General features: G+C 39.1%; 1 protein-coding gene across 1 annotated transcript in view; it reads right to left on the minus strand.

The window, feature by feature from the left end:
- The window catches only part of ENOX2 (ecto-NOX disulfide-thiol exchanger 2), a 66,938-nt gene that overhangs the window by 31,853 nt on the left and 9,559 nt on the right, over positions 1–25,526 (minus strand). The window contains exons 2-6 of the mRNA XM_023517388.1: positions 22,458–22,613; positions 13,052–13,258; positions 5,052–5,285; positions 2,053–2,265; positions 216–322 (exon numbers count right to left, since the gene is read on the minus strand). Of these exons, the coding sequence (XP_023373156.1) occupies positions 216–322; positions 2,053–2,265; positions 5,052–5,285; positions 13,052–13,258; positions 22,458–22,613 (917 nt within the window). The remainder of the gene's footprint in view (positions 1–215; positions 323–2,052; positions 2,266–5,051; positions 5,286–13,051; positions 13,259–22,457; positions 22,614–25,526) is intronic.

A 25,526-nucleotide genomic window follows, 5' to 3' on the forward strand; every position in this document is an offset into this window, starting at 1 on the left:
AATGCATTTAAGACTACACAGGTACATTTTTTACCCTTTTGACAGCAGGTGGTCTGGACACAGTGACAGGCTTATAGAATACATCTTAGTGTTTCATTAGGGCCTTGTTGTGACCATGGGAGCTTGGCACTATTTAATTCTGGCTAAACTCCAAATCAATAACTTGTTAAAGAAACTGTCCCCTTGAGGAGCTACCAGAGTAAAAAGTTACCAACCTCAGCTTGTTTGCACCAAACGCTGATGTTTTTACGCTGGGCTTTTGTGAAGTGGTCCCATGCCTTCTGTTTGGAGGCGGAATGGTACACAGCAACGATCTGCTCAACTGCAGCGTGGAATCAGTAGGCGGATCAGGCCAGAGTATGATCCAGCATCCAGTGATGACAAAAGAAAGGAGGAAAGAAATAAAAGGGACATATCAGGCTTGTTGTATCTTCTTGTTATGACACTATATTAGGCTGGCATTGTACTTAGAAAAAGCAACATGTGCTGGGGTACTGTGATTTGACTGGAGACTCAAAGGAAGAGGTATCAATATACAGAAAGAAAAAAAGGGAACTCCAGAAGGTTTGGGGTAAAATGATGACTGAAGTTTCAATACAGACTGTGTATTCATGCAGTCAGAAGGGGCAAGAGTCATAGCCAAAGGTATTTAGTTTAGTACTACTGACCCCATACAGTATAGAAGCAAATGGCAAACTATACCAACAACTTCCTACCACTGGCTCTTTTCATAAAGAAGCCCTATGAGATTCAAGTTGGATACTTAATTTCAATAGGATTCATACTTTTACTATTCCGAGCTACGTTTAACCATAAGCATCTAGTCAAAACCTAAGATGGACTGAATCTTTTTGAAGTCTGCCCTAGATTAGCCTTGTTGACTGGAAAACAATGTGAAGTTTATGGAATAATACTGTATAGATATAGGACTAGAGAGTATTTGACATATTTTACACAGTCTTTTAAAATGTCAAATGGGAAATGGGGAATAATATTTTGGGACATGATTCTAATCAGTTCAAGAAAAGGGAAATTTAGACATGATCCTTTTAGGAAAAGAAAAGCAGCCCTATTCATAGTAAGAAAATCCAAAGGTGTTATTTTTCCCTTTACAGACCTCTTTGCACCTTGTCTTCTAATGATTTAAGGATTTATATTCCCATGATGCTTGCTGCTCTTTTTCTACTTATTCTGAAGTCCTGAAGATATGTGTTTTCACATCCTAGATTCAATGCCCAAGTATGCTTTCAAACTACAAATGGCAAATGGAACAACTCCTCCTTAGTTCCAATTATGTATGAGTCAAATATGAGAAGTCAAGTATGGCAAGAGTGGACCATAATTGTTTAAAAGCAAAATTATAAAGTTATACCCTTATTCTTAAGGTAAAGATAGTCCTTTACTAAAAGGACATAAGTGGATAATTTTATAATATGGTGAACAAAAAAACATTACTTGCAAATGTATTTGAACTATCTCACTAAAGAAATCTTGGCTAGATTTGAAGTGGTACTTTTTTTTGGAAAATGGCCATTTTGGTGGCTTTTTACCCCATTGAAATGACTATGACCTCCAGCAAAGGTAGTGGAAGAAAACTAAATACAAAATATAGACAGCAAATTTTTTTTTTATTTAATCACCTTGGGAAATAAAATTATATATTTATCACTAATATAAAGTCTTCTAAAAGCATATTACATGATGTTAATGATGCGAATCTAAAGAAAAGAGCCTTCAAATGCTGATGGCTACTTCCTGACTTCAGCAATAAACTATCCAACCCTCTACTGAGGCCTCGGGCTGTAATGGCCTAAGTATCTGTGTTTCTAAGGAGCTAAAGTTAGATCTACTAAAATAAATGAAAATAGGAGCTATCCACATATTTCCTGAGAAACGGGGGGTGGGGCGTTTGGCAAGGAGAGCACAAGGCAATGAACAAGGCTTTGCCCTTGACACAGGATGTCTCTGTAGTTGTGGGCTCCTGTGTATAGCTAGTGGTGACTCAGTGACGTGTCCTCTCACCCTTCCAGAAGAACTCTATATTCCACTCACATTGAATGAGAATTCCAGAAAGGGCCTGCTTGAACTTCTCCTTTGCTTCTTCCATATCTTTCTCATGGGCCGCTTTTTCATTTACCAGGCGGCGGACATGGCTGTTGGCCGACTGGATCATGGAATAGAAATTATTGGCGCTGCGACGGTTTACCTCTCCCCGCTCTATCCAGGTGAGCAAAGTCTGCACAGCTTCTGAGAATTTGGAATCATCTGAAAGAAAGCGAATCATCAAAGGCAGGGGTCCTCAAACTTTTAAAACAGGGGGCCAGTTCACTGTCCCTCAGACCATTGGAGGGCCAGACTGTGGGCCCCAGGACGAGTCGGCTGCTAACCAGGACAGGCAGTGGTGGCAAAAACACCTGGTGGGCCAGATAAATGTCGTAGCCAGGCTGCATGTGGCCCGCGGGCCGTAATTTGAGGATGCCTGATCAAAGGTAACCAAATCTCAATCTATTTTTCCAACATGCTGGCAAAGAGGATATGATGGCTTTTTGGCAGTGGTGGTGGTTAATTGCATTGCTGAGGATAAGGAACCACACAGGCACATTTGTGCACACACAGGCAGCGGGCAGGCAGACAGGATGAATGAAAGACTCAAAAGTAATCAGATTGTTTGCAGTCTATGAAGAATTTTCAGAAAGAAAAATGATTCTTCTTTCTTTAAAACAACAACAACAACAACAACAAAAAACTCCTGGAGGTGGCGCCTGTGGCTCAAGCAGTAGAGTGCCGGCCCCATATACTGGAGGTGGCGGGTTCAAACCCGGCCCTGGCCAAAACCAAAACGACGAACTTCAGTACTGATATTATAGTTTTTACATATTGCAAATTTCTTATCTCTGATTGTGTGTGTGTGTGTGTGTGAGAGAGAGAGATTAGTGAGGGAACTTTAGTATTCTACAATCTTATGTTTTAATGTGGAAAAGCAAACTTGAGTCCTGAGTTTAACTTGAATTTGATAGTAACTTTACCTTGGACCCTTGGAAATATAGTGTTCGAATGAGCCTTAGGAAAGAGGTAAGTGAGTAATTCTTTAGGTATAAAAACTTACATCTCTGACCTTTTACAATATCACTCCTGAATTCAATCCACAGCCCCAGGATTTCCACTTAGTTCTAGTCACAAACTATTTTGATGTAATTCATTTTAATTCTATATTTCTCTACATCTTTTTTCTCTTGCCTGAGGAACCCACCACCAAGAAGATTTCTTCAGCTAGGTAGGAGTTATTCTCTAACTACTTAAGATAGTAGCACAGCTCTTCCAAAGCTGCTGGTCTAGCTCCCCAGGATAGCCACTTATTCCGCTGCTAAAGACTCGTGAGAGGGAAAGTCCATTAGCATCCCACTGAAGCCCCATTCTAGGGCTTTACATCCCTCTCTGGCCAGAAACTCTTATGTCAAGTAGAAATTTCTTTTACTACAATTTGAACTTCTTGCCTCTTTGCCCTTTTGTTCAGTGTAGACATAACAAGAGGTCAGCCTCCCCTTTGTAGCAGCTTTTCATTTCCTTTCTTAGATGCTTACGTTGATGGTCAGTTTTTGCTTTTCCAGAGTGCCATACAATAAGAAAATACATGTTTTTGTTATTTTATTTTATTTTCTAACTTAAATTGATTTGTTTGGTGTTGTGTGAAGAGGCAAGTTTGGGGCCTGGCATTTTACCAAAGCTTTCAGCCTTTTGAATTTCTCAAAATGTACCATTATTTCTGTCTTTATTCTGGACTCTATGTTTACTTCTTTTTCCTTGCAGGAAGTCAAAATCGATTATTAGAGATTTCTTAAGACTTCTTAAATGCGTGAATCCCTTAGGCTATGTGGTGTAAATAAGTCTGGTGAATGAAATCAACCTGGAAAGTGGAATTAGCAGTATCTTGCTGAGCTGAGACCACAAGAAACAGGGAAAATTCATATTATTAGAGCTGGGTTGGCGTCATCAGTGAGAGCAATGGGATACCAACGCTCATTCAATAAAAATACACCATACTCAGAAAAATAAGAAAGACTGGATTTTAGCTACTAAGATAGAAGACCAGGCAGGGAAATTAATGTTAAATTAGCGAAATGCTCTGAGACTTAAACAAGGGAATAGGAATCAAGACAATGGGAAAGACAATGATTTAGTGATGTCTAGAAGTCTTCATAGTCACTGTTTGAAATAAATTGGCCTTTTTTTTTTTTTTTTAAAAGACAGAGTCTCACTATGTCGCCCCTGGTAGAGTGCCGTAGTGTCACAGCTCACAGCAACCTCAAACTCCCAAGCTTAAGTGATTCTCCTGCCTCAGCCTCCCAAGTAGCTGGGACCACAGGTGCCTACCACAATTCCCGGCTATTTTTTGTTGCAGTTGTCCTTGTTGTTTAGCTAGCCTGGGCTGGGTTCGAACCCGCCAACCTCAGTGTATGTGGCTGATGCTATAACCACTGTGCTATAGGTACCAAGCCAAATTGGCATTTTTAAGTCATTAAAAAGTGTTTTTTTAAGCTGTTGGTAGCTAAGTCATTGAATAATCTAAGAAGAATATACACTGTGACTAATTCCTGGGCTCTACTTTCTCATCTTTAAAATGGGTATTTTACCAGAGTTTTTCAGAGTCACATCAGGGTCTATCATCCTGATTCACTCATTTGACTTAGAATTCAGAAGTAACTTGTATCTACTATGAAAGGGGATGCTTATAGGTCCCATGTCATAAATCACACCTAAAATTCTCGGATGTGGAAAAGTGAGGAAAACCTGTTGTTTCTCACTTTCTTTTTTATGGAAAGAAAAAATGCCATCCCTCAAGACAATGAAGGAACAGAGACACAGATGACAAGGACACATTTCCTGGTTTTTGAGTTACTAGGTATATCTCTTTATCTGCAAGGCTTCAAGATATGAAATGCTTAGAATCCGTCAGTGGGAAATTCAAAAGGGTAACTGCCAACCACACAATATATTTATTAAACTTCCCTAAAGAGAAGTACTCTTTCAGTCATGAAGCTTGCCTTCCATACCTTTTAGTTTTTCAGCAACAATGCTGCATTCGTGATCTGAATAGTGGACCACGGGGGGCGGGGATGGTGGACGCAATCTTTCTTCTTCCATCCTTCTACGGTGGCGCTCCTCTCTGGCTAACATACGCTGTTTACATTCCCACTCATACAGGTCATCGCGAGCCTGTGCAAAATCAACGTGGAGCCGTCCTGTGTCTTTCTTGTCAGTACTAGAGCCCAGGCGAATGCGGTAGCCTAAATTCACCGGAGGGAGAGAAAGAGAGAGGAATGAATAAACAACTATAAATACTTTTCCATGTTCAGTGTTTCAGATGAAGCTGTATCAGTTTCACGTGACCACATAACCCCCAAATCTTTCCCTATACCTAGAAAGGTAAATCATCAAAAGACCTGGATTAGTCTCTTCTCTTATAATAGCTATTATTCTAAAGGTTGTGTCAGTCTTGTTCTTAAGAGTTCTATTCTTCCATCTACTTCCTTAACTATGGCTAAGGGTGGCTCTGTGGCTAATTGTATCAAGATGTCTTATATGGCATCAAGGGCAGGGAGGAGTGGAAGAGGTAGCCCCAATCTATGGTGCCTCTAAGTAACTTCAAGAGTGTCAGTCTTATCATTACACAGATTTTGGTAAAACTTAAATGCATTAACTTGGTATTTGAATCCCTAAAATGGCTTCCTAGAAACATTTGACAAATATAAACTATATTTTCTGGAAAAAATTAAATATGATGGGCAGTGGTGTGTAATTCAGATTATATAGAATTTGGGATCCTTAAATAGTGTGATTGTGATATGGTGGAATAGGCCTAGGATTCATAAAAGCAGGATTCAACTCCCTACCCCAACTTTTTTGCACCAAATATACTACTCAATTCATGTCTTTTAACAAAATAAAAAAGTACTTTTCAGTTTCAGGAGATGAGTTAGATATTTCCTCCCACATGTACTTATTTCATTTCATTCTCAGCATAAGCTTGCAGGGTAAACACTTTACCAAAGAGAAAACTGAGCATCAGACAGGTTAGAGAGGTTAAATGGCTTGCCCTGGGTCAAATAACTAGCAAATGTTAGTTTGCTAAATCCATTGTGCTTTCTGCTATTCTAAACTGCCTCTCAACAATAGTACTCACCAAAGACTTTTGCTTCTGGCTAAGATAGAGTAACAGAGGTTAGATATATTCTGTCCCTTAAACAGCTAAAAATGTAGACAAAACATGAGGTCAATCAATTAAGTTCACAAACTGATCCTAGAAGAAGTGTTACATACCTCCTTGCTGAATATCACCAAGGTCATCTTTGAAGTACTCCCCTTGGGAAGCTATACACCAATGCCAGTGCCTAGTCTACCCTTAAAAGCAAGTTTGGAACTCTTTGTGGAATGGCCATCAGAGCTGTCATTGTAGGAGATCTGACAATTAAATTGAACTCATCCTAGAAAAAGCGTTTTGATGGGTGGACTAGGCACTGGTATTGTGCATAACTTCCCAAGGAGAGTACTTTAAAGGTGACTATAGGGATATTCAGCCGGGAGGTATGTAGCGCTTTTTCTAGGATGAGTTCTTGAACTTAACTGTCTGACCCTGTATATGAAATAATGGTTTTTAAAACACAGGACATCAGACAATGGAGACAGTGATCACTGAGAGACAAGAACCAAATGAAGTGATCCCCATAATTGCTCCAGTTTATTGCCTGGAGAGAGTTTCCAGGCTTTAGCACAGGGAGGGAAAACCAGACAAAGAATGGCGGCCTTCCCACATCGAGATTGAACTGGGAGCCAAGGGACACTATGGCAAATTGAGCTCACAAGGCAGAGTGTCAGAAAGAAGAAAGTGGCACAGAGAAAGAACTTCAGAGACCTTTAGAGGGTCCTCCACTATTAGTTAGCTGAGTATTAATGTTTACATATATGTGGAAACTACCCAGGCATTAGAAATAATAGTTCCTGGGGCTCCCATAGGGATGAGAATAGTTCCTTTTTCCACCGGCCAGAGTAGAAAAACTCATACTTGATAGAGCATTGAGTAATCACGAGTGTTTTGCCTTAATAGTGAAGAAAAATTAACCCTAAACTAAACAGCTATGATTCCACTGAACAAACCTAAAAAAAAGCAAGACTTGAAAGGACCAAATTTTCCCAAGTTACTTAACTGCATTCCAGAAAAAAGTTCAAGAATATTTATAGAAATAAAAAATACCTTTCACCAAATAAGGTAAAATTTATAATGTCTAGTATCCAATTAAAAATTACCTTTATTATGAATCACATTTTCTGCAAAGAAGCAGGAAAGATTAATAAAGATTAACAAAACAGTTAATCCAAACAGATCCAGAATACAGATAATATTACATACTATGTAAGGACATAAAAACAACTATCAAATTTGATTTCATATGCTCAAGAAGCTACAGAAAAGTTTGAACATCTTAAGTAGAAACTCAAAGGATATAAAAAGAGTTGAGAACAAATATCTAGATATTTTGGCCAGGCGCAGTTGCTCACACCTGTAATCCTAGCACTCTGGGATGCCGAGGCAGGTGGATTGCTTGAGCTCACAGGTTCGAGACCAGAGTGAGCAAGTACAAGACCCTGTCTCTAAAAAACAGCTGGGTGTTGTGGCAAGTGCCTGTAGTCCCAGATACATGGGAGGCTGAGACAAGAGAATCACTTGAGCCAAGAGTTTGAGGTTGCTGTGAGCTATGACCCCATAGCACTTTACCAAGAGTGACAAAGTAAGACTCTGTCTCAAAAAAAAACTTATATAGATAGATAGATAGATTTAAACTACAATAGCTAAGTTGAAAAAAAATAGCTAGATAGAACTGATAGCAAATTAGACACTGCATCAGAAAAATTAATGAAGTAGAAGACATAGCAATAGAAAATATCCATGATGAAATACAGGGATACAAGGACTTAAAAAAATGAACAAAGTATCAGTGAGTGTGAAACAACTTCAAGGGGTCTAATGTAGGCCTAATTGGAACCATGAAAGTCATGGGAGAGAGGAGAGAACAGAAAAATATATTTGAAGGAGAGAAAATCCCTCAAATTTGATGAAAATTTAGAAATCCAAGAATTTCAGTGAACCCCAAGCATAAGACACACAAGGGAAATTACACCAAGGCACATCATAGCCAAATTGCTCAGTAGTAGCAATAAAGAGAATATACTAAATGCATTCATAGAGAAAAGACACATTAATTACAGAGAAACAAAGATAAAGATGACATCATATTTCTTGTTGAATACAATGCAAGCAAGAAAGTATTGGAACAACATCTGAGGAAGGAAAAAAAAAATAAAAACACCAAACCATCTGTCAGTCTAGAATTCTATATCCAGAAAAACATCATTTAAAAATAAAAGTTAAATAAATCCTTTTTCAAATATATAAGTGCTGAAAGAATTCATCAGGAGCAGATCTGGTGTTACAAAAAATGTTAAAGGAAATTCAGGCATAGTGAAAATGACACCAAATGGAAATCGAAGGAAGAGAATACATGATATATGAGTCCATTTATATAAAGTTCTACTTAATATAAAGTTCTAGAATGCACAATAATCTGATAGAAAACAGGTAAATTGTTGACTGAGAAGGCAGTGGGGAGGGGGTAGGAGGACAGGATTTCAAAAGGGTATGAAGGAAGCTTTTGGGGATGGTGGACATATTCATTATTCTGATGTTGGTAATGGTTTCACAACTCTGGGTATTTCCGTACGATGTTAAGTAATTACATTTTTGAAATATGTGAAGGTCATTGTATGTCAATTATTGAGACTTAATAAAGCTGTTATTAAAAACAATACCCAGTAATGCTAAAATTTCCACACATTATTTTTTAAAAGAGGAAACATAAATACATTTTATAAGCAAATTTTTCTAGGCCCCTTTACAGTTTATAAAGTACGTGCACATCCATTCATCTTATTTAATCATCTAAGCCAGTGGTTCTCAACCTTCCTAATGCTGCGACCCTTTAATACAGTTCCTCATGTTGTGGTGACCCCCAATCATAAAATTATTTTCGTTGCTACTTCATAACTGTAATTTTTCTACTGTTATGAATCATAATGTAAATATCTGATATGCAGGGTGGTCTTAGGCGACCCCTGTGAAAGGATCGTTCAACCCCTAAAGGGGTTGTGACCCACAGGTTGAGAAACGCTGATCTCAGCCATCAGAAAAATAGAACTGCTAATGATTACCTCGTCTATTCTCCCAGAATTGTAGAAAGGATCAAAGGAGAACAATATGAAATCTCTATATGTGTGTCACTATGAAAGTTTTGAGACAGACTGTGTTATGGTCCATTATTTCACTTCCAGGAAACATAGTCGACAGCATCCTTTCTGTTTTACCCATGCAAAAACTTATTCAGCTCACTGGTGTTGCTGGGAGGACTTCATTTCTGTCTATGTGGATTTTATGTTACTTGATTTTTGTGTATCTAAACCTCCCCTAGGGATGCTATAATATGACGCTATGGAGTGGGCATGTTCTGCAGGGTGTCAGCTCCCAAAGATGCTCCAACTTGCACAGAAAAAAAAATGATCTCCACATTTTCCAGCCCCTCCCACCTTTTAAGAGATTTTTGTGTGTTTAACTTCCTTCTTTTACAATGTGAGATAATAGCCACCTCACTGAGGAGATTTATTGTACTTGTGAACTTTCAGAGAGCAGGTTCAATTTTAAGAGCAAAATTTCATTGTTTTCCCATCATTGATTGAGAGCTCCTTCCTTTGTCAGCCTTAAGAATGTTTCTAGGAGATGGCTATTAACAGAGAGCTGATTTTACTGATGTTTATTTAGATGGATGCCTCTTAAGCAGTATGCCATCTTTTATGTATAACTACGCAGAGCTTTTTGAGACCTTTATGTTCTTATTAAAATAGTCTATTGTGGAATGCTCTATTATTGTCACTAAGTGCTGGGGAATCTTTGGTAGTTAGATTCTACAGCACTTAGCAAATGTAATGAAAGTATTCTACATCTACCTCCTCCTTTCCTTCCCCATGTTACTAGCCTGCTTTTTCAAACCCTCCTCACCTTTTAATTGGCCTCTTGCAACAGTCTCTTCTTTTCTCTTTTCTCCTCTAACCTATTTTTTACCCAGAGCAGTCAAATTAATCTTTCAGAAACAATTATTTTCCTAGTTCAAAAATGTCCTCAACAATTCTCTATTACCTGAAGAGTAAAGACCCAACTGGTAAGCTGTTCAGAGTGTGCTAACAACTGATGTTTTTTCTACTCCTCTCATCTTTACTTAGTACACAAACCACTACTCACTGTTTCCCGAACGTTTGCCAAAACTTACCACCTTCGTAGCTTTGCTCATGTTCTTTCAATGCCCTATGAATGAGCTTTGCTCATGCCCTTTCAGCGTCCACAAGCAAATACTCTCTTTGTCAAAGATTTGACCTACATGTTACCTTTCTTGATACCCTCAGTTAGGAGTCAGAAATATTCTCATTCTCTTGCCCTTCACCCTGCCTCCACTTCCACAGCGCTTACATTTTTCAGACTTTTATAATGAGTGTGTCATATCTGGGCCTTGAGTAATGCCTGGCACTAAATAAATGTTTCTCTGATAAATGAATCTATGATATCATACTAACCTTAAGTTCCTTAAGGGTAAAAGCTAAGTTTTACTTGTTTTCTACTTCACCCATTATCTAGCATAAGAAGTTTACACAAAGAGATGTCCAATATGTGCCTATTATATGAATGAAGATACTTCCATCATAAAATATCCAGCACTAGGACACAATTCTTCCAAACCGTTACTCTTAGGCAAGGAAGTTAGCCATTCTAGCTAACCATTCTATATTTGGTCCAATTACCCTGTCTTCTTCCTTCTGGCATATTTGTCTACTGTCTCACAAAGAATAATATCAATTCAAACTAAACAAAAGATCAGCCATGAAACTTTATTTTGAGACCAGCCCAAAAGGCAAGAGGCATCTTATAATAGTCATCAGAAATCATTCCAGTTACAATTCCTGGCTCCAGATGCTCTGCTTCAGTTTGAATATGTGTCACCTCTTATGTTGACACTAATGTTGAAATTAATCCTCAGTGTGGTAGTATTGAGAGGTGGGGCCTTTAAGCGGTGACTGGGTCATGAGGGTTGCCCTCATGAATGGATTAACCCATTCATGGATTAAGGGAGTAATAAGTTATCATGCAAGTAGGACTAGTGGCTTTATAAGAAGAGGAAGAGAGACCTAAGCTACCATTCTCAGTCCCCTCATCTTGTGATATCCTGAGCCACCTCAGGATTCTGTTGAGAGTCCCCACCAGTAAGAAGGCTCTCACCAGATACATAAACTTGACCTTGGACTTCCAAACCTTTCTAACTGTAAGAAATAAATTCCTTTTCTTTATAAATTACCCAGTTTTGGATATTTTAAGTAACAGAAAACAGACTAAAACACACCTTAAAGTTGAACTTTCATTATGAACAAGAGATTTTATTTATGTAAAGTAGCTCTTACTATCTGCACTCCAATGATTGTACTGTATAAGCCTCTATCGTTCTTGGATTAGACTAATGTTATAGTTGATTAATTTAGCTCTCAGTTACCATCCTAGCCCATACACCTCAGGCCATCTTCTACTCAGAAGTAACCATTTCTAAAATGTAAATCAGATCATGTCATTCTATTTCTTAAAATCCTCAAGAGCCTTCTAGAATAAAACTCACACTCATTATAATAAGAATCTGAAAGCTGTAAGTGCTGTGGAAGTGGAGGTGGGGCAAGGTCAAGAGAATGAGAATATTTCTGATGCCTATCTGGGGTATCAAGAAAGGTAGCATGTACGTCAATATGATTTGGTATTGCCTTCCTTTCAGACTTCATTTTTTTCCACCTTCTCTCTTATTTACTATGCTCTGCCCATGGTAACCTTCTATCCTCTGCTTTAACATGCCAAATCCACCTTTCTCCCAAGGCCTTTGGCTTGCCATTCCTACTTTGGAATGCTCTTCCCCAAAATGTTCACATGGCAATCTCCTTTCACTTCATTCAAATCTTAGTTCAACTGTCAGAGAAGATTTCCTTTCTTAACAAGCCTGGGTACATGAGAATTTTTAATGTTCTTCAGAGCATGCCTCAGTATTGATATTAAGTTCCTTATTTGTTTATATATATATATATATATATATATATCACATTTTTCCATCTCCAGAATGTAATATCATTGACAGCAGGAAGTCTGTCTATCTTGGTCTTTGCTGTGTCCCCAGCAACCTAATATTCTTCCTAGCTGTCAATAAATACTTGATAGCTAACTGACTTCTGTAAGTATTTTTGACCATCTACTTTCATGTCAGGTTATGTGCTAGCTGCTGGGGGTTTTGACATTGAGCAAGATACAGTCCCTTCCTGAAGGAGCTCATACTCTGGTGGGGGAGATGGATGTGGAAAGACAGTTCTATCAAGGTTCGACAGGTGTCATGTTAGAAGGAAGCACCGGGTGCTATGGAAGCACTAAAGAATAGGTGTCTAAACCAGCCTAGGGCAGAGTGGGGAGATAAGTCAGAGAAAGCTTTCCAGGGAGGATTTTTTTGAGCTGGAGCTTTAAAGTGTAAAGAGTATGAAGATGTGTGTATGTGTGGTGGACAGGGGTAGACAAAGTGATTCTAGACAGAGGAAAAGGCACAAAACACCATGGCACATTATGGGAACCAGAATCCATTTAGTGTGGTTGGGATATGGTGTGTGAGGGAAGGATTGGGAGATGATGCTGAGAGGCAGAGCACACAGCAAGGCTTTTAGATGCCACACATAAGGAGTCTGGAGTTATCCCAGACAATTGGGAGCTACTGAAGAGCTTTAAAGGAGAACCTGGGTGGGCAGGAACAAGCATTTTCCATCTCTAAGGCAAGAGAGAGTAACATTAAGCCCAAACTTTAGGGGTGACAGATGTAAATACTCCAATCCTCCATGTCTGTATTATGCCTGGTAGGTACAATCCCAACATCCAAACACCTACCGGACAGGTAAAGGGCTTTGTCCACCATGTACTCCTCAGCAAAGCGAATGTGACAGAAGTTCTTTTTGCTCTTCCGAATGGCAATGATTTCTCCACACTGTTCAAACACTTCCATGATGATTTGCTCTGTCCCGTTTTCAGGCAGGCCACCCACAAATACTGTTTTGCATCCTGGTGGTCTTTCTCTGGTTGCAGGAGGTGGAAGATCTAAGTGTAAGAGCAAAAGCAAATTTAAATGCTTGCTTGGGACAGACCTCTTTGAAGCCTAATGGAGTTTGGGCTATTGGAGAGCTATACCCTCCCCATCAAACTTTTGCCTAAGAGTGCCCTCCAAGGTGCTTATCTCTGATTCACAGAAGCAGAAATCACCCGCATGAATGTAAAGATCATTTCACTCAGTGGTTTGGTAACCATGAGGTCTAGAGCAGCAGTTCTCAACCTGTGGATCATGACCCACAGGAACTGTATTAAAGGGCTGCGGCATTAGGAAGGTTGAGAACCACTGGTCTAGAGGATAAAGAGGCCCAGGCCCATCTGTCTGTCCCATGGGGAGTTCTTTAGTTTTGTTCCCTACTTTTGTCGTGACAATCCAATTATGCCAAATTTTCAGTCATTTTTATTAAAAAGGCAGTTAGGGGGAGAAAATCCCACTCAGTTTTAAACTCTTATTTCCAAGTGTTCTCAGAACAAGGGTCCCTAAGACAGAGTTTGTTTAATTCAGATTATAGTTATTATATTCTCTCTGTTCATGTTTATTGAAAGAACTATTTCAGGATTTATTTGACAATGATAGGGTGAATATTTACAAAAATTTTAACAGCAGTCAGATGATGTGGTTTAACCAAGTCAGTCAGAGTACAAACCATCCTTTTTATGTTTTTTTTTTTTTTTTTTTTAATACCAGCGAGCCCTTCTGCAAATGCCTTACTGGAGAGGGGCAGAGGTCCAGAGCAAACCTTGCAGCATTTAGAGGGAAGTATGAAAGATAGCAGTGAAAGCAAGCTCATCTGGGAAATCATTAACTAAAGTGAGATAAATTTGGCCGTAGAGAGTCATTAAAAATCTACTTAATGAGATGATTTTCCCTCTGCTTCAAAAAATACGCACTTACCGTATATACAAAGCCTCTTCTATCTGCCAGCTCCTTATTCTTATGTATCAGAGCGTTTTCTAAGCAACCTCGTACAGTTCATAGACCAACAAAATAAAGCAAGATGGTCATGAATTTTCCAGCGTTGGTTTTGTATCTGCAGGGATTTATTCTGTGTAATCCATTCTTTCCATTCAGTTCTTAACAATTCTCCCAGCTCAAGATTTGGAGAGTTCAACAACCAGTGATTACAGCTCACAGGCAAAAATAAATGAGTCTTGTTGGTAGATTAGGCCAAGGCCCTCAACTTGAGTCTCATCCAAATTGGCAAGCAGCTGATTTGGGAGCTTCCATGGATATTAGCATTTCTAGCTTCCTCACTTTACTATCACTCTGTCTTATTGGTGTGGCTAAGAATCATCATTTTCTCACGAAGCTCTCTTTCCCTCTATTTAGTCAATAAAAAGGGTAGAGGGATTCAAGGAACTTATAAACTTTGTTAGTTTTTTAAAGTCTGTAATTTCAAGAGCTCATTGTATTGCTTTTTTGTTCCATATGGGAGGTTTAGAGGCAAAGAGAAAATAGCCTGAGAGCAGCAATCTAAAATGACTTGGTCATGGCCACTGAAGAGGCTGTAGTTCTAGCCATACAGGGAAAGATGAAGTCTCAAATTGCTCAAGACTTATGCTTTTGAGGTTTTTGTTGTTGTTGCAGTTTTTGGCCAGGGCTGGGCTTGAACCCTCAGCATATGGGGCCAGTACCCTACTCCCTGAGCCACAGGTGCTGCCCCTGCTTGTGAGTTTTTTTAAGAACTGAAAGGGATTCTAGCTACCACACTTCCAGTGATTCTTAACTCTGACAGGACAGCAGAGTCAATTCGAGAGTTAAACAGTGTCTGGGATCCACCCCCAGTGAGTCTGATTTAATTAGTCTGGGGTGCAGCCTGTGCATCAGTTGTTTTGTTGTTCTTTAAACTCCTTAGGTAGTTCTAATATGTTGCTAGGGTTGAAAACCACTTAATCTAAATCTCTGATATTATGGAGAGCAAGGTTAAATGTCTCATTCAAGGTCACCACATCAGATAGAAAAAGAATTATGAACTCAGATCAGGTCAACCTGGATTTAAATATTAATTACTATTTGTATGATCTTGGGACAATTACATAAAGTGTGAATATCTTTTTTTTTCATTTTTAAAATAGGGATACTATTCCCTACCTTAGAAAGGTGGTTGTAGGGTAATTGATAATATGCTGTCTATATTGCATGTGATACAATGATTAGCACTTGATAAGTTCCCCATAAACAGTAGTCATTATAATGTTACTGTTATTTATTATTAAAGATCCATGTTTCCTAATTGCCAATCTGGGGCTTCAGTCTTACCAGAAGTCAAAAGTGGGGTGGTAACTAACACCTGAGCGTCAAAACTCCTAGCACCATTGCTTTGCCAAGATTTTTAGACAAGCCAGGGTTTGAGAAGAAATCTTTTATAGATAAAGGAATCTACAGTTGTGAAGGCACATACAGCATTGACCATGAACACAACCCAGCCACTGACTGACTACACAGGTAAAGAATTTTGAAGAGCATATAGTTAGAGTTAAGTTTTAAAATCATAGACTTTAGAATAAAATCCTGTTTCAGAATAAAAAGTTTTCTGATGTTTACTATTTAGGGGAATTATTAGATGGTAAAGAATCCTTTTGTGAATCAAATAGTCACCTTTTAGCATCATTTGAATTTACCTTTAGGTCCATTGAGAGACTCAAAAAGTGTCTAGTTAGTGCTGCAGTTACATATAACACTGAAAATGCAAAGGCCTCTTCCCCTGGCTACATTTGTGGGATTTAAAAATTCTGTGATGAACTCATCCCCCTGTTTAGATGCTGTGATTCTACAACACAGCAGATTGTGTTGACTATCTGCTAAGTAAAAGGGCATAAAAGCCACTAAGAGTAATGTCAAGAATGCTGGAGATTTATTTATTTTTCTTGGGTAAATGTAGAAAACCTCTTTGATAACATTTGCTGAGATTTAGTTGTATGCCACCAAGCAAGGTAATGGGTTATACTATCTTCCTTAATGGATAGTACCCATCCCTTAATTAACAGCTCCATGTACTTTGTTGTCTGAGCCTGATTTTCTAATCCCACTGAAATACAGTTATCAGGATGTAGTAGCCATAACCCCAAGGGAGAGCAAATTTGAAGCCTACCTATTAATCAGGTAATGTACTAAGAAGCTCTATAGCATCCCAATCACTACTACAGGATGAAGAAAGAGACTGTTCCCATGTAAAAAGATTTATGATACCTGGGAATATAAAAAACTGTAATCTCTAGTCATGGAAAAGGAGGATATCCTAGCAATTTTAATTACATCCAAGCACCCATTCTGGGGAGCAATGTTGGGGCAATCAGCATTAGGATTAGAGTCACTGCTGATCTTTGAGAAGTAAGGCAGGGAGCAATATCAATGACCTATAATCCACATGTAGCTTGCTTTTCAAAGAAGCATCACAGATCACTCAGCTGGTTTGCCAGAATTTATATAGTGTGGCCTCTGAGTTGATTGTATTAAACAGCTCAAGATCGAAGGCCCCCTGGACAATCAGCAGGATTTAAATGTATTTTAATGTAAACCTGACTAATTAGAAAGAATTAGAAAGCTGGTGAATCTTTATTAATGCTCAATTTACCCATTTTCTCTAATTCTCTTAATAGAATTCAGCCCTGAGAGCCAAAATGGGCTCTGCCTGTTTTGATACTATAAAATGAAAAAATTGCACTTGCTCTTTTTTTTGGCTCCTAGTTTCCTATGTGCCTGGACAAAGACAGCAGATGATATTCCATTTATTCCCTGTTCACTGTTATTTCCAAGTAGACTCAAAATGTAACTTCTCCATATAGAAGGTCTAGCAGCTGAAGTGAAAAATCTTGGTGAAATCGACTTTCCTGGAGAGATGGTTCTGCCATCTTTTCTCACCACTGAGAACTGCTAATTCAGAATTCAGTAAACCTCTGATAGCCACCCTGTGAAAATAAAAGTGTGTTCCAAAGAGCTTGACTTGTCATATCGCCAGCTCCTTGGAATCAGAGAATGTTGCTTCTAGAACAATGGGGTGCTCACTCACCATTTATCTTAAGTAGACTGGTGCTTGATTTGATGCAATATAGTTTGATCCCTTGACTTTTTGACCAGGTTTGAGTTTGCCTGGTCTACATTAGACAGGTTAAGTTACTTATCAGAGATCTCATGGCTATTCAGTGGTGGAAAACTGGGATATGAAACCAGGCTTGTGTCTCTCTCAAGTCTGAACACTTAACCGTTATGCTATACTGACTGCTCCAGCGAAAATAACAAAGCTTTAGGTGCTACCTATCATTTTTTTTCTTACTTTTATTAAAACATTGTTAAGGGCTTTTGCCTCTGTAAATAATTATTGTGGTGGCTATATTTTAAATGTAGAGAATCATAATTTTACAGCTGGATGAAGCCTTGGAGGTATCTAGGCTAATTTAACCTAATATGCTTGCTTTATAGACCATAAAAGGACACCCAAGGAGGTTATATGACTAGCCCAAGATCTTGTAGCTAGTTAGGGAGAGAGCTGGGAGCAGAACAATCTCCCTGTCTACTATATCATGATCTCATTTTTTGTACATCTGATGTAGATTCACCTAGGAAAGTCAAGTAGGAAGTTGGCTTTATGTGTCTGTCAGAAAAGAGATATAGAATATAGATTTGGAAGTCATCAGCATGTGGTAGTAATTACTCCATATTCTCTTAGTTTGCTTCCCAGACCTCTGACCCCTCCTTCTGTCACAATCCATTCCTTGTTCCCTCCATCATTCAACAAATTTTTACTGATACCTACTATGTGTCAGATACTTTTTCTATATTCTGAGAATACATGCATGAGCAAAAAAGATAAAATCTCTACTTTTTTAGGGTTTATATTTTATAAATTACATAGTTTGGTAAAAGGCAATATGTATTATATAACAAATAAAAAAGGTAAGTAGAATTAGGAATGTGGCAGGGAGAGTGTCACTTATAAATAGGTTATCAGGGTCACTGAGAAAGCGACAGTTGAGCAAAGAGGTGAGTGTTAGCCATGCAGATACTTAGAGGAACAGTATTAGAGACTGAGGGAGGGGCCAGTGCAAAGGCCCTGTAATGAGAGAATGCCTGGAGTATTCATGGAATAGCATGGAGGTCAGTGTGAGTGATGGGGAGGAGAGTAGGAGACAATGTTGGTGGGGATCATATAAGACCTTCTATGCCATTACAAGGACTTTGGGTTTTATTGTGTTAAATGGGGAGATATTAACAGGTTTTGAGTAGACAAGTGACATGATCTTAGGTTTTAAAAGGATTTCTCTGCCTACTCTGTTGAGAATAGACAGTAGGGATCAGGGTAAAAGAGGAAGACTAATTAAAAGGCTATTGCAATTGTATAGAAAATGTATCATGTCAGGTATAAATTGAATCACAGTAGTGGTTATTGTGAGAGTTGGAAGACTCCAGATATATATTTTAAGGTAGACCAATATAATTTTCTAACAGATTAAATGTGGCATATGGGGGGGGGAAGTAGGCAAGAATGACCCTAAGTTTTGGCCTGTGCAACTGAAAAGATGTTGTTGCTACTTCCTTAGATGAAGAATGATGCTAGCAGAGAAGATTTAAGGGTCAAATATTAGAAGTTTAATTTTGAACATGTTAAATTTGAGATATCTATTTGCCTTTTTGGTGGAGTTATCAAGTAGGCAGTTAGATATGAGTTTGGAGTTGGGAGGTTACATCTGAGCAAGAAATATCAATTTGGGTATCATTGGTGTATGTGGTAGATAGTTTTTAAAGCCATGAGGTTAGATGAGATCATCAAAGGTATGTGTGTTGATGAATAGGAGGTCCAAGGACTGAGCCATGTGGCTTTCTAATGCTAACTCAGGGAACAGAATGTTATCAGCAAAGGAGACTTAGAAGGAACAACCAGTGGAGTGGGAGGAAAACCAATAGTATGGTGTCCTGGAGGCCAAGTGAAGAAAGAATAGCAAAAAGTAAAGAGTAATCAACTGTGTTATATGTTGTCATTAGGTCAATTAGGAATAGAGTTGAGAACTGACCATTGGATTTTGCACAGTAAGGATATCAGTGTTTTTAAGTAAGGGAAATTTTGATAGGGAGGTATAAGGAAAATCATGAATGAAGGGGATTTAAGAAAGAAGAGGAGAAGAACTGGAAACAGCTAGTACAGGTTGTTTTTTGAGGACTTTTATTGCCAGCAGGTATACATACGGAAATGAAAACTCCCTTACCTCTTTTAATTTTGAAATGTTGAATTCCTCTGGATACTGTATATGGTCTTTTCCCTTTCTCGATTCATATAATCTCTTTGGTGGTCTCAGTCATTCATATACTTTTAAATGACTTAAGGTTTTAAGAAGGATGGAGTCAATAATACTAAACATAGTAGAGAGATATAGCAATTTAAGGACTAAAAACTGTCCAATGGATTTATCACCACTATTTAAGTGGAAATGCATTAGAGTGATTCACCATGGAAGTGTTCTAAGAGAGGGTGTACTTGAAGTTTGGTTGGAGGAAAGTGTGAGGAGTATAAAGTTGGGAAGGAGTATAAGGTGGAACCTGACTAAAGGGTGGGTATATGGCAGGTAGAAATGATGGATTGAACAGTCAATGAAGTAGACCAGTGAAAGGTTTTCAAGATTGGGAGTTAGATTATGAATCTGTGAGGAATGGGAGCCCTAGAACAATTTTATGGTTCTGTATATGTGACAAGCACTTGTATAACGTGTCAGGTGGTACAGAGAGGAAGGAATTAATGGCAAAAACACTTTCTAATAAAGCATTAAGAAAACAGACTAGATTGTCAATAAAGAGACTATAAGACTCCCTGAATCACAGGACCTTGCTGAGAGGAATTTCAGAGGCCACTGAGTGCAAAAGAATCTACCAGAGACAGGTAAGATTAAGGAGTAGGGTTTATAACCAAGGTCTTATCAGGCAGGGTTAGTGGGCTGTGGAGAAGACAAAGGGTTTGGTTACATCAAATCCCTGTTTTTCCTGTCTTACCCTGCTCTTCCCATCTCACCTTCACAAAGTGAAGTCTTGGAGCTGTTAACAAAAATGGCATTTTTGCAACGGTTTCAGCATAAAAACTAAGGGAGGTATTTCTCTTAGTGTTTTCCCTGCCCAAGTAATCCAAGCCCCTTTTCAATAAAGTTCAAGTTCTAAAAAGCAAACAGAATACCAGTTTAATCTGTCAGGAATATTATGTTTGAATTCAATTCCAAGGGCAAGTTCCTTCCCAGAAGCCACCACTTTACTTGCACTAATTGCCTTGTCAGCATTCTCAATACAAGGATGAAGAACTAAAAGACTGAGCTGTGAAGGTGAAATATTACCCACTCACTCTGTGGCCCTTCCAACTCAGAACTGAGAAGATTCTGAGTGTGGGAAGATTAAAAATGTATTTGAGAGATGTCCGTCTATTTCTTTCACTAGAGGCTATCAAAAGTTAGAGCCTCTTTAAGCCATATATTCCTACATTCATTTAAAGACTGTTAAACAATGTGATCTATGGGTCATACTCAAGGCACCTGTGCTGTTTGGAAATTTAGAAACTGAACATTCTGTAAAGTCAACTGTTGTACCCAACCTAGACATTACAGGTTATGAGCTATTCCCGTCAGCTTGGACTTGATCAAGACAATGAAAGTCTGGTGCAGATGATTATGTGATAAATGAATGATTAAATCAGCATAATTCTACCTTTTCATGAGCAGGAGGTTTTAAGATGGGCAATGCCTAAATTCATGGCTTTTGACATGAAAAATATACTCACCGGGATCCACACCTTTCTATAATCAAAAAGGAACACACTAAAAAAAAAACGTAAAAAAGGCCATTGCCTATTTAGGGTGCAACCAAGAGTAACTAAGAGTAACTTAGTGCAACTAAGAGTAAGAGACAAAGATTTAACAGTGCTGCTTATTCACCAAGGTTCTAAACACAAATCTAAGAAGGGCCATTTGAGCTGGTAAATGAGGCCTACAAAGGCCATCTTATTCTCCATTCCCTAATTCTCCTGTGACATAATAGCTCTTCTACCAATACAGTCCTCTGAGATGCTGCCCTCCTGGATTTCTTATTGGTCTGGAACAATGTCTGCTGTTGACAACCAAGTTCAAAAATCAGAAGTAGGCATTAAGACCATTTTTCACTAGCACAAGGGGCCAAGATGATCTGTCCAGCCAACCCTGACTGATTCTAAAATCCTCTCAGCCATGAGTAGACTATACTAAGTAGAATCTGGGTCTCTGCCAGGTCTTGATTCTATGATTAACTGATTCCCATTTCAGGTAGAAATGAAATATTTGTCTAAAGTCATATGTCAAAGGTTCATATTTATCTTGATAAGGCAAGGCCATTTGATCTATGACCTACACCCCTGAGTTTATCCCTTAACAAACAGTAACCTTTGCATTGCAGTGGCAGCTCTGTTGGTATGCCACCCAGCACCACTAGAACTGTGGAAAAGTCATTAATGAGGCTTAGGTCACATGCAGAAGCAGCTTCTACTCATTTAAAGTATTTAAAACCCCAAATAGATCTGAAAGAAAAGCTTGAGTCAATTATTACTGTTGCCACATTTTAACTGAAATATGGCCACCAGATCCTTACAGATATTTTGAAGCAAATCTAAGGAGAAGCATATTCATTGCTGACAATTCAAATCCCTAGATTATTTCCACATTGATCTATTGACTAGATTGCTACAAGCACTTTGACTTAGTCTCAGTGTTCCTCTTTGCCCTTCCAATAAGATGAAACACACCTCACTTGCATGTTGCAGCCCATTAGTTAAAGAGTAGTTCGAGTGTGAATAGGTGGTAGCAGTGGAAGAGAAGATTCTCAGCACCAAATATATATAGTCATGTGTGTTAGGTAGGCTCAGATCACACTCTATGTCCGACATCACCAGTATGTGGGCCAGTTATGAAAAGAAAAGTCTGCAAATGATTCAACACACTTGAATTCTTTACCAGGAAGCTTAGAACCATGTTGTATCACTGGTACTATAACCAGCACACAAAAAACCTACTGGTCTGTGCAGAAAATTCAGCCTTATTTAGTAAAAGAAATTTTTCTTGCCTTCTGTTTTTTAGGTGAAGCTTCTGTGCATGCATCTATTACGCCCCTGGGTATTGTTTCAGAAAAGAAGCAAGTTTCTTTATACACTGAAACATTGTGACTTGTGTAGGGAAAAAAGAAGAATATTACTTGGATTTGGAGGGAAGAGTGTGCAGCTTTTACAGTGTATGATCTCCTTTACTACTGGCATATCTGGCGGAATTGGTGGAGGTACTATTCCCAAACCAGGCATCATTGGAGTTATTGGTGGAATCCCAGTCATCATTCCAAGAGCAGGATCAAAGTCTAGAAAAGGAAAGGGAATAGAGAACATTAGATGACACCAGGCAAGGTTAATTGGAGACACAATGTTACCTTATAAGATCATATCAAAGGTCTTTCTGTAAGACAGGGCAAACTACTTTGTATTTCAAAACCATGGTACTTAGTATTCTCAAGTTTTAAATATCATGCTATAGTTATGTATTTCCCTTTTGGGACAGGGCTGTTTGGTTTGTTTGATCAGGGCCTATTTAAGTCTCTGTCTCATGTTGAAGTCTTTCATAGCATGACTGTGCCTTGTCTATTGATCTTATCTCCACTCGTGTTCCATTCCAACAAAGCTTCTTGCTGTCCTTTGTATATACTTCCTGTTTTTAAAGTAAAACATGATGTTAAGAGCCCATGGTTTGGGCAATCAGGTAGATCTAGAAGTTCTACCATTTGCTTAGCAGGACAAACTTCTGTTTCCTCACCTGCAAAATAGGCTTAACATCACCTACCTTAAAGGGCGATGTGAGGAGTAAACAAAATGACAAATTTAATGTTCTTAATACAGTATATAGTACAAAAAGGTTCAACAAATAACTACTCTCTGTGCCTCTGTTCATGTTGTTTTTCCTGCCTGGAGTTATTTGAGCCTTCTCAAATTCTCTCCATGCTTTAAGGCCTGGCATAAGTGTCACCCTCCTTGAAGAATCCTTTCCAGAGAATTCTGGTTCATTCTTAACTCTGTATTTAAAAAGTATTTGTTCTATACTCATTGCTACTAGATTTTATTTTATTTTGCCTCATCCTTTGTTTTTTTTTTTTTTTTTTTTGAGACAGAGCCTCAAGCTGTCCCCCTGGGCAGAGTGCTGTGGCATCACGCTCACAGCAACCTCCAACTCCTGGGCTCAAGCGAGTCTCCTGCCTCCGCCTCCCAAGTAGCTGGGACCACAGGCGCCCGCCACAACGCCCGGCTATCATCCTTTGTTTTATTCAAGGATGCCTCTAGAATGTGTGAAGGCACTTGCACAATTTTGTTTTTCTTTGTAGGGCCCATGTATGTATGCAATTTGATTCATTTGAAATCCGTATCAATAGCATTTTGGTAGCAAAATTTCACACAATTACCATGTAATAAATTCCACATCAGCCAGCTAAAGTGGCTTGCCAGACTATTCTCTTGGAACCAAGACTCTGGCGAGGTTTCCATAAGCACAAGTCCTGAAGCTTCTTGGGACATCTAGTTGACTACATATGTGGGGTAGAGGACTAGAGAGAGTACCTCAAGGGGGAGAAATATGGTCTGGGACACACATGGGTACAGTTGAAGATTGGGGCTTCTTACTCAGATGACACTACTAGTTCTAATTAGTCCTAGACACTGGAGGGAACTTATAAAATTTCAAGAAAGGGGGCGGTGCCTGTGGCTCAAAGGAGTAGGGCGCCATTTAACAGAGGTGGCCCCAGCCAAAAACTGCAAAAAAAAAAAAAAAAATCAAGGAAGGTACTGCTTATGACCCGAACATAGGTAGGACCTGCTTTGGACCATAACATAGGCAGGTCATTTTCAGAGCACCTGCCCTGATGGCACTGCTTGCCTGGTCAGAGCTCAGAATTGGAGGGGGACGTAGAAAATAGGGAGTTAGGCATTCTAAAGCACAGGACAGCCTGAGAGGTGGGTCCAGGACAGGAGCCCCACTCGCTTTGGTCTAAAGGTGACACTGATTTCACTATTTAAATTTTGTCTCTATGTTAAAATGTCATTTCATTGAGAGAAGGGAATGTATTTTACTTTTTTGTTTCCCCACTTCCCACCTCTGCCTTCACTATAGGACCATGTACAGTGGACTATAAACAAACAAAGTATTGCAGAAGGAGTGCTGGTAATGCAGTTGCACGTGTAGTAGCAGTAGCAGGCCAGGCCCTACTCCCAAAGATTTTACCATGCTCACTACACAGGCCAGAGAGGCAATGCCTGTAAACATGTCCTCAAAGTGGCCCCGATGTCCCGGGGTAGCTCTCTCAGATGCTGGAAAAAGTGGACTTAAATAGCAGGAAGAACCAGTGATTCCCACGGAAGTAGAACTTGAGGTCCAATAAGCCCAATAAGAGGGAGTCCTGCGACCGGGCAGGGTAGCAGATAGTATATGGGCATTCTTCATTACAAAGCCAGCCTAAGCAAGCGAGGGCATTCCTCATCTTCTCATATTTCTGCCATCCTGACATATCAAGGCTCTAGAAATATTTGGGGAAAAAATTTTTCCCAAGAGGAATTTTTATTCTTATGAAAATATTTACTTTTATCCCTCTTATGTCATTTCACCCCACATACACACATACCCCTCTTCCCTCCTTCCTGTGGTTCTCTTATCTCTACTCTTCTCCACATAGTAGCTACACGACCTTGAGAAAAGTTTCATAAGGTTCTTCATATGTGTGTGCCTCCATCTCCTTTTCAGTAAAAGTGGTGATAAATAATGATATTTAGCTTAAAGGATAGAAAGGTCAGAGTAGATAGGAAGACTTCTAGCATGATAGGTAGTCCTGAAGGGTAAGTTCCCTTCCTGCCATTCAAAATGTGCAAATCTACACCAATACATTTACTGATTCAGGCATTCATTCCTACATTCTACAAACATTCATGATAGGCTTCCTGTATGTCAGACTCTATGCAGGCATGTGTCAGGTGGTATCTAAGTTTCCCTTATGATCTTGGAGATCTTAAGGGTTCTGATACCCTGTCTTCCTATGCTATAGAATAAGAGCACTGTGGTTAAGAATGCCATTTATGGGCTCGGCACCTGTGGCTCAAGTGGCTAAGGCACCAGCCACATACACCTAAGGTGGCGGGTTCGAATCCAGGCTGGACCCACCAAACAAAAAAATGACGGCGGCAACCAAAAAATAGCCAGCGTTGTGGCGGGTGCCTGTGGTCCCAGCTACTTGGGAGGC

The sequence above is a fragment of the Otolemur garnettii genome, unplaced genomic scaffold (assembly GCF_000181295.1).
Source record: "Otolemur garnettii isolate 467f Iridium unplaced genomic scaffold, OtoGar3 scaffold00109, whole genome shotgun sequence".
In the NCBI taxonomy this organism is placed as follows: domain Eukaryota; kingdom Metazoa; phylum Chordata; class Mammalia; order Primates; family Galagidae; genus Otolemur; species Otolemur garnettii.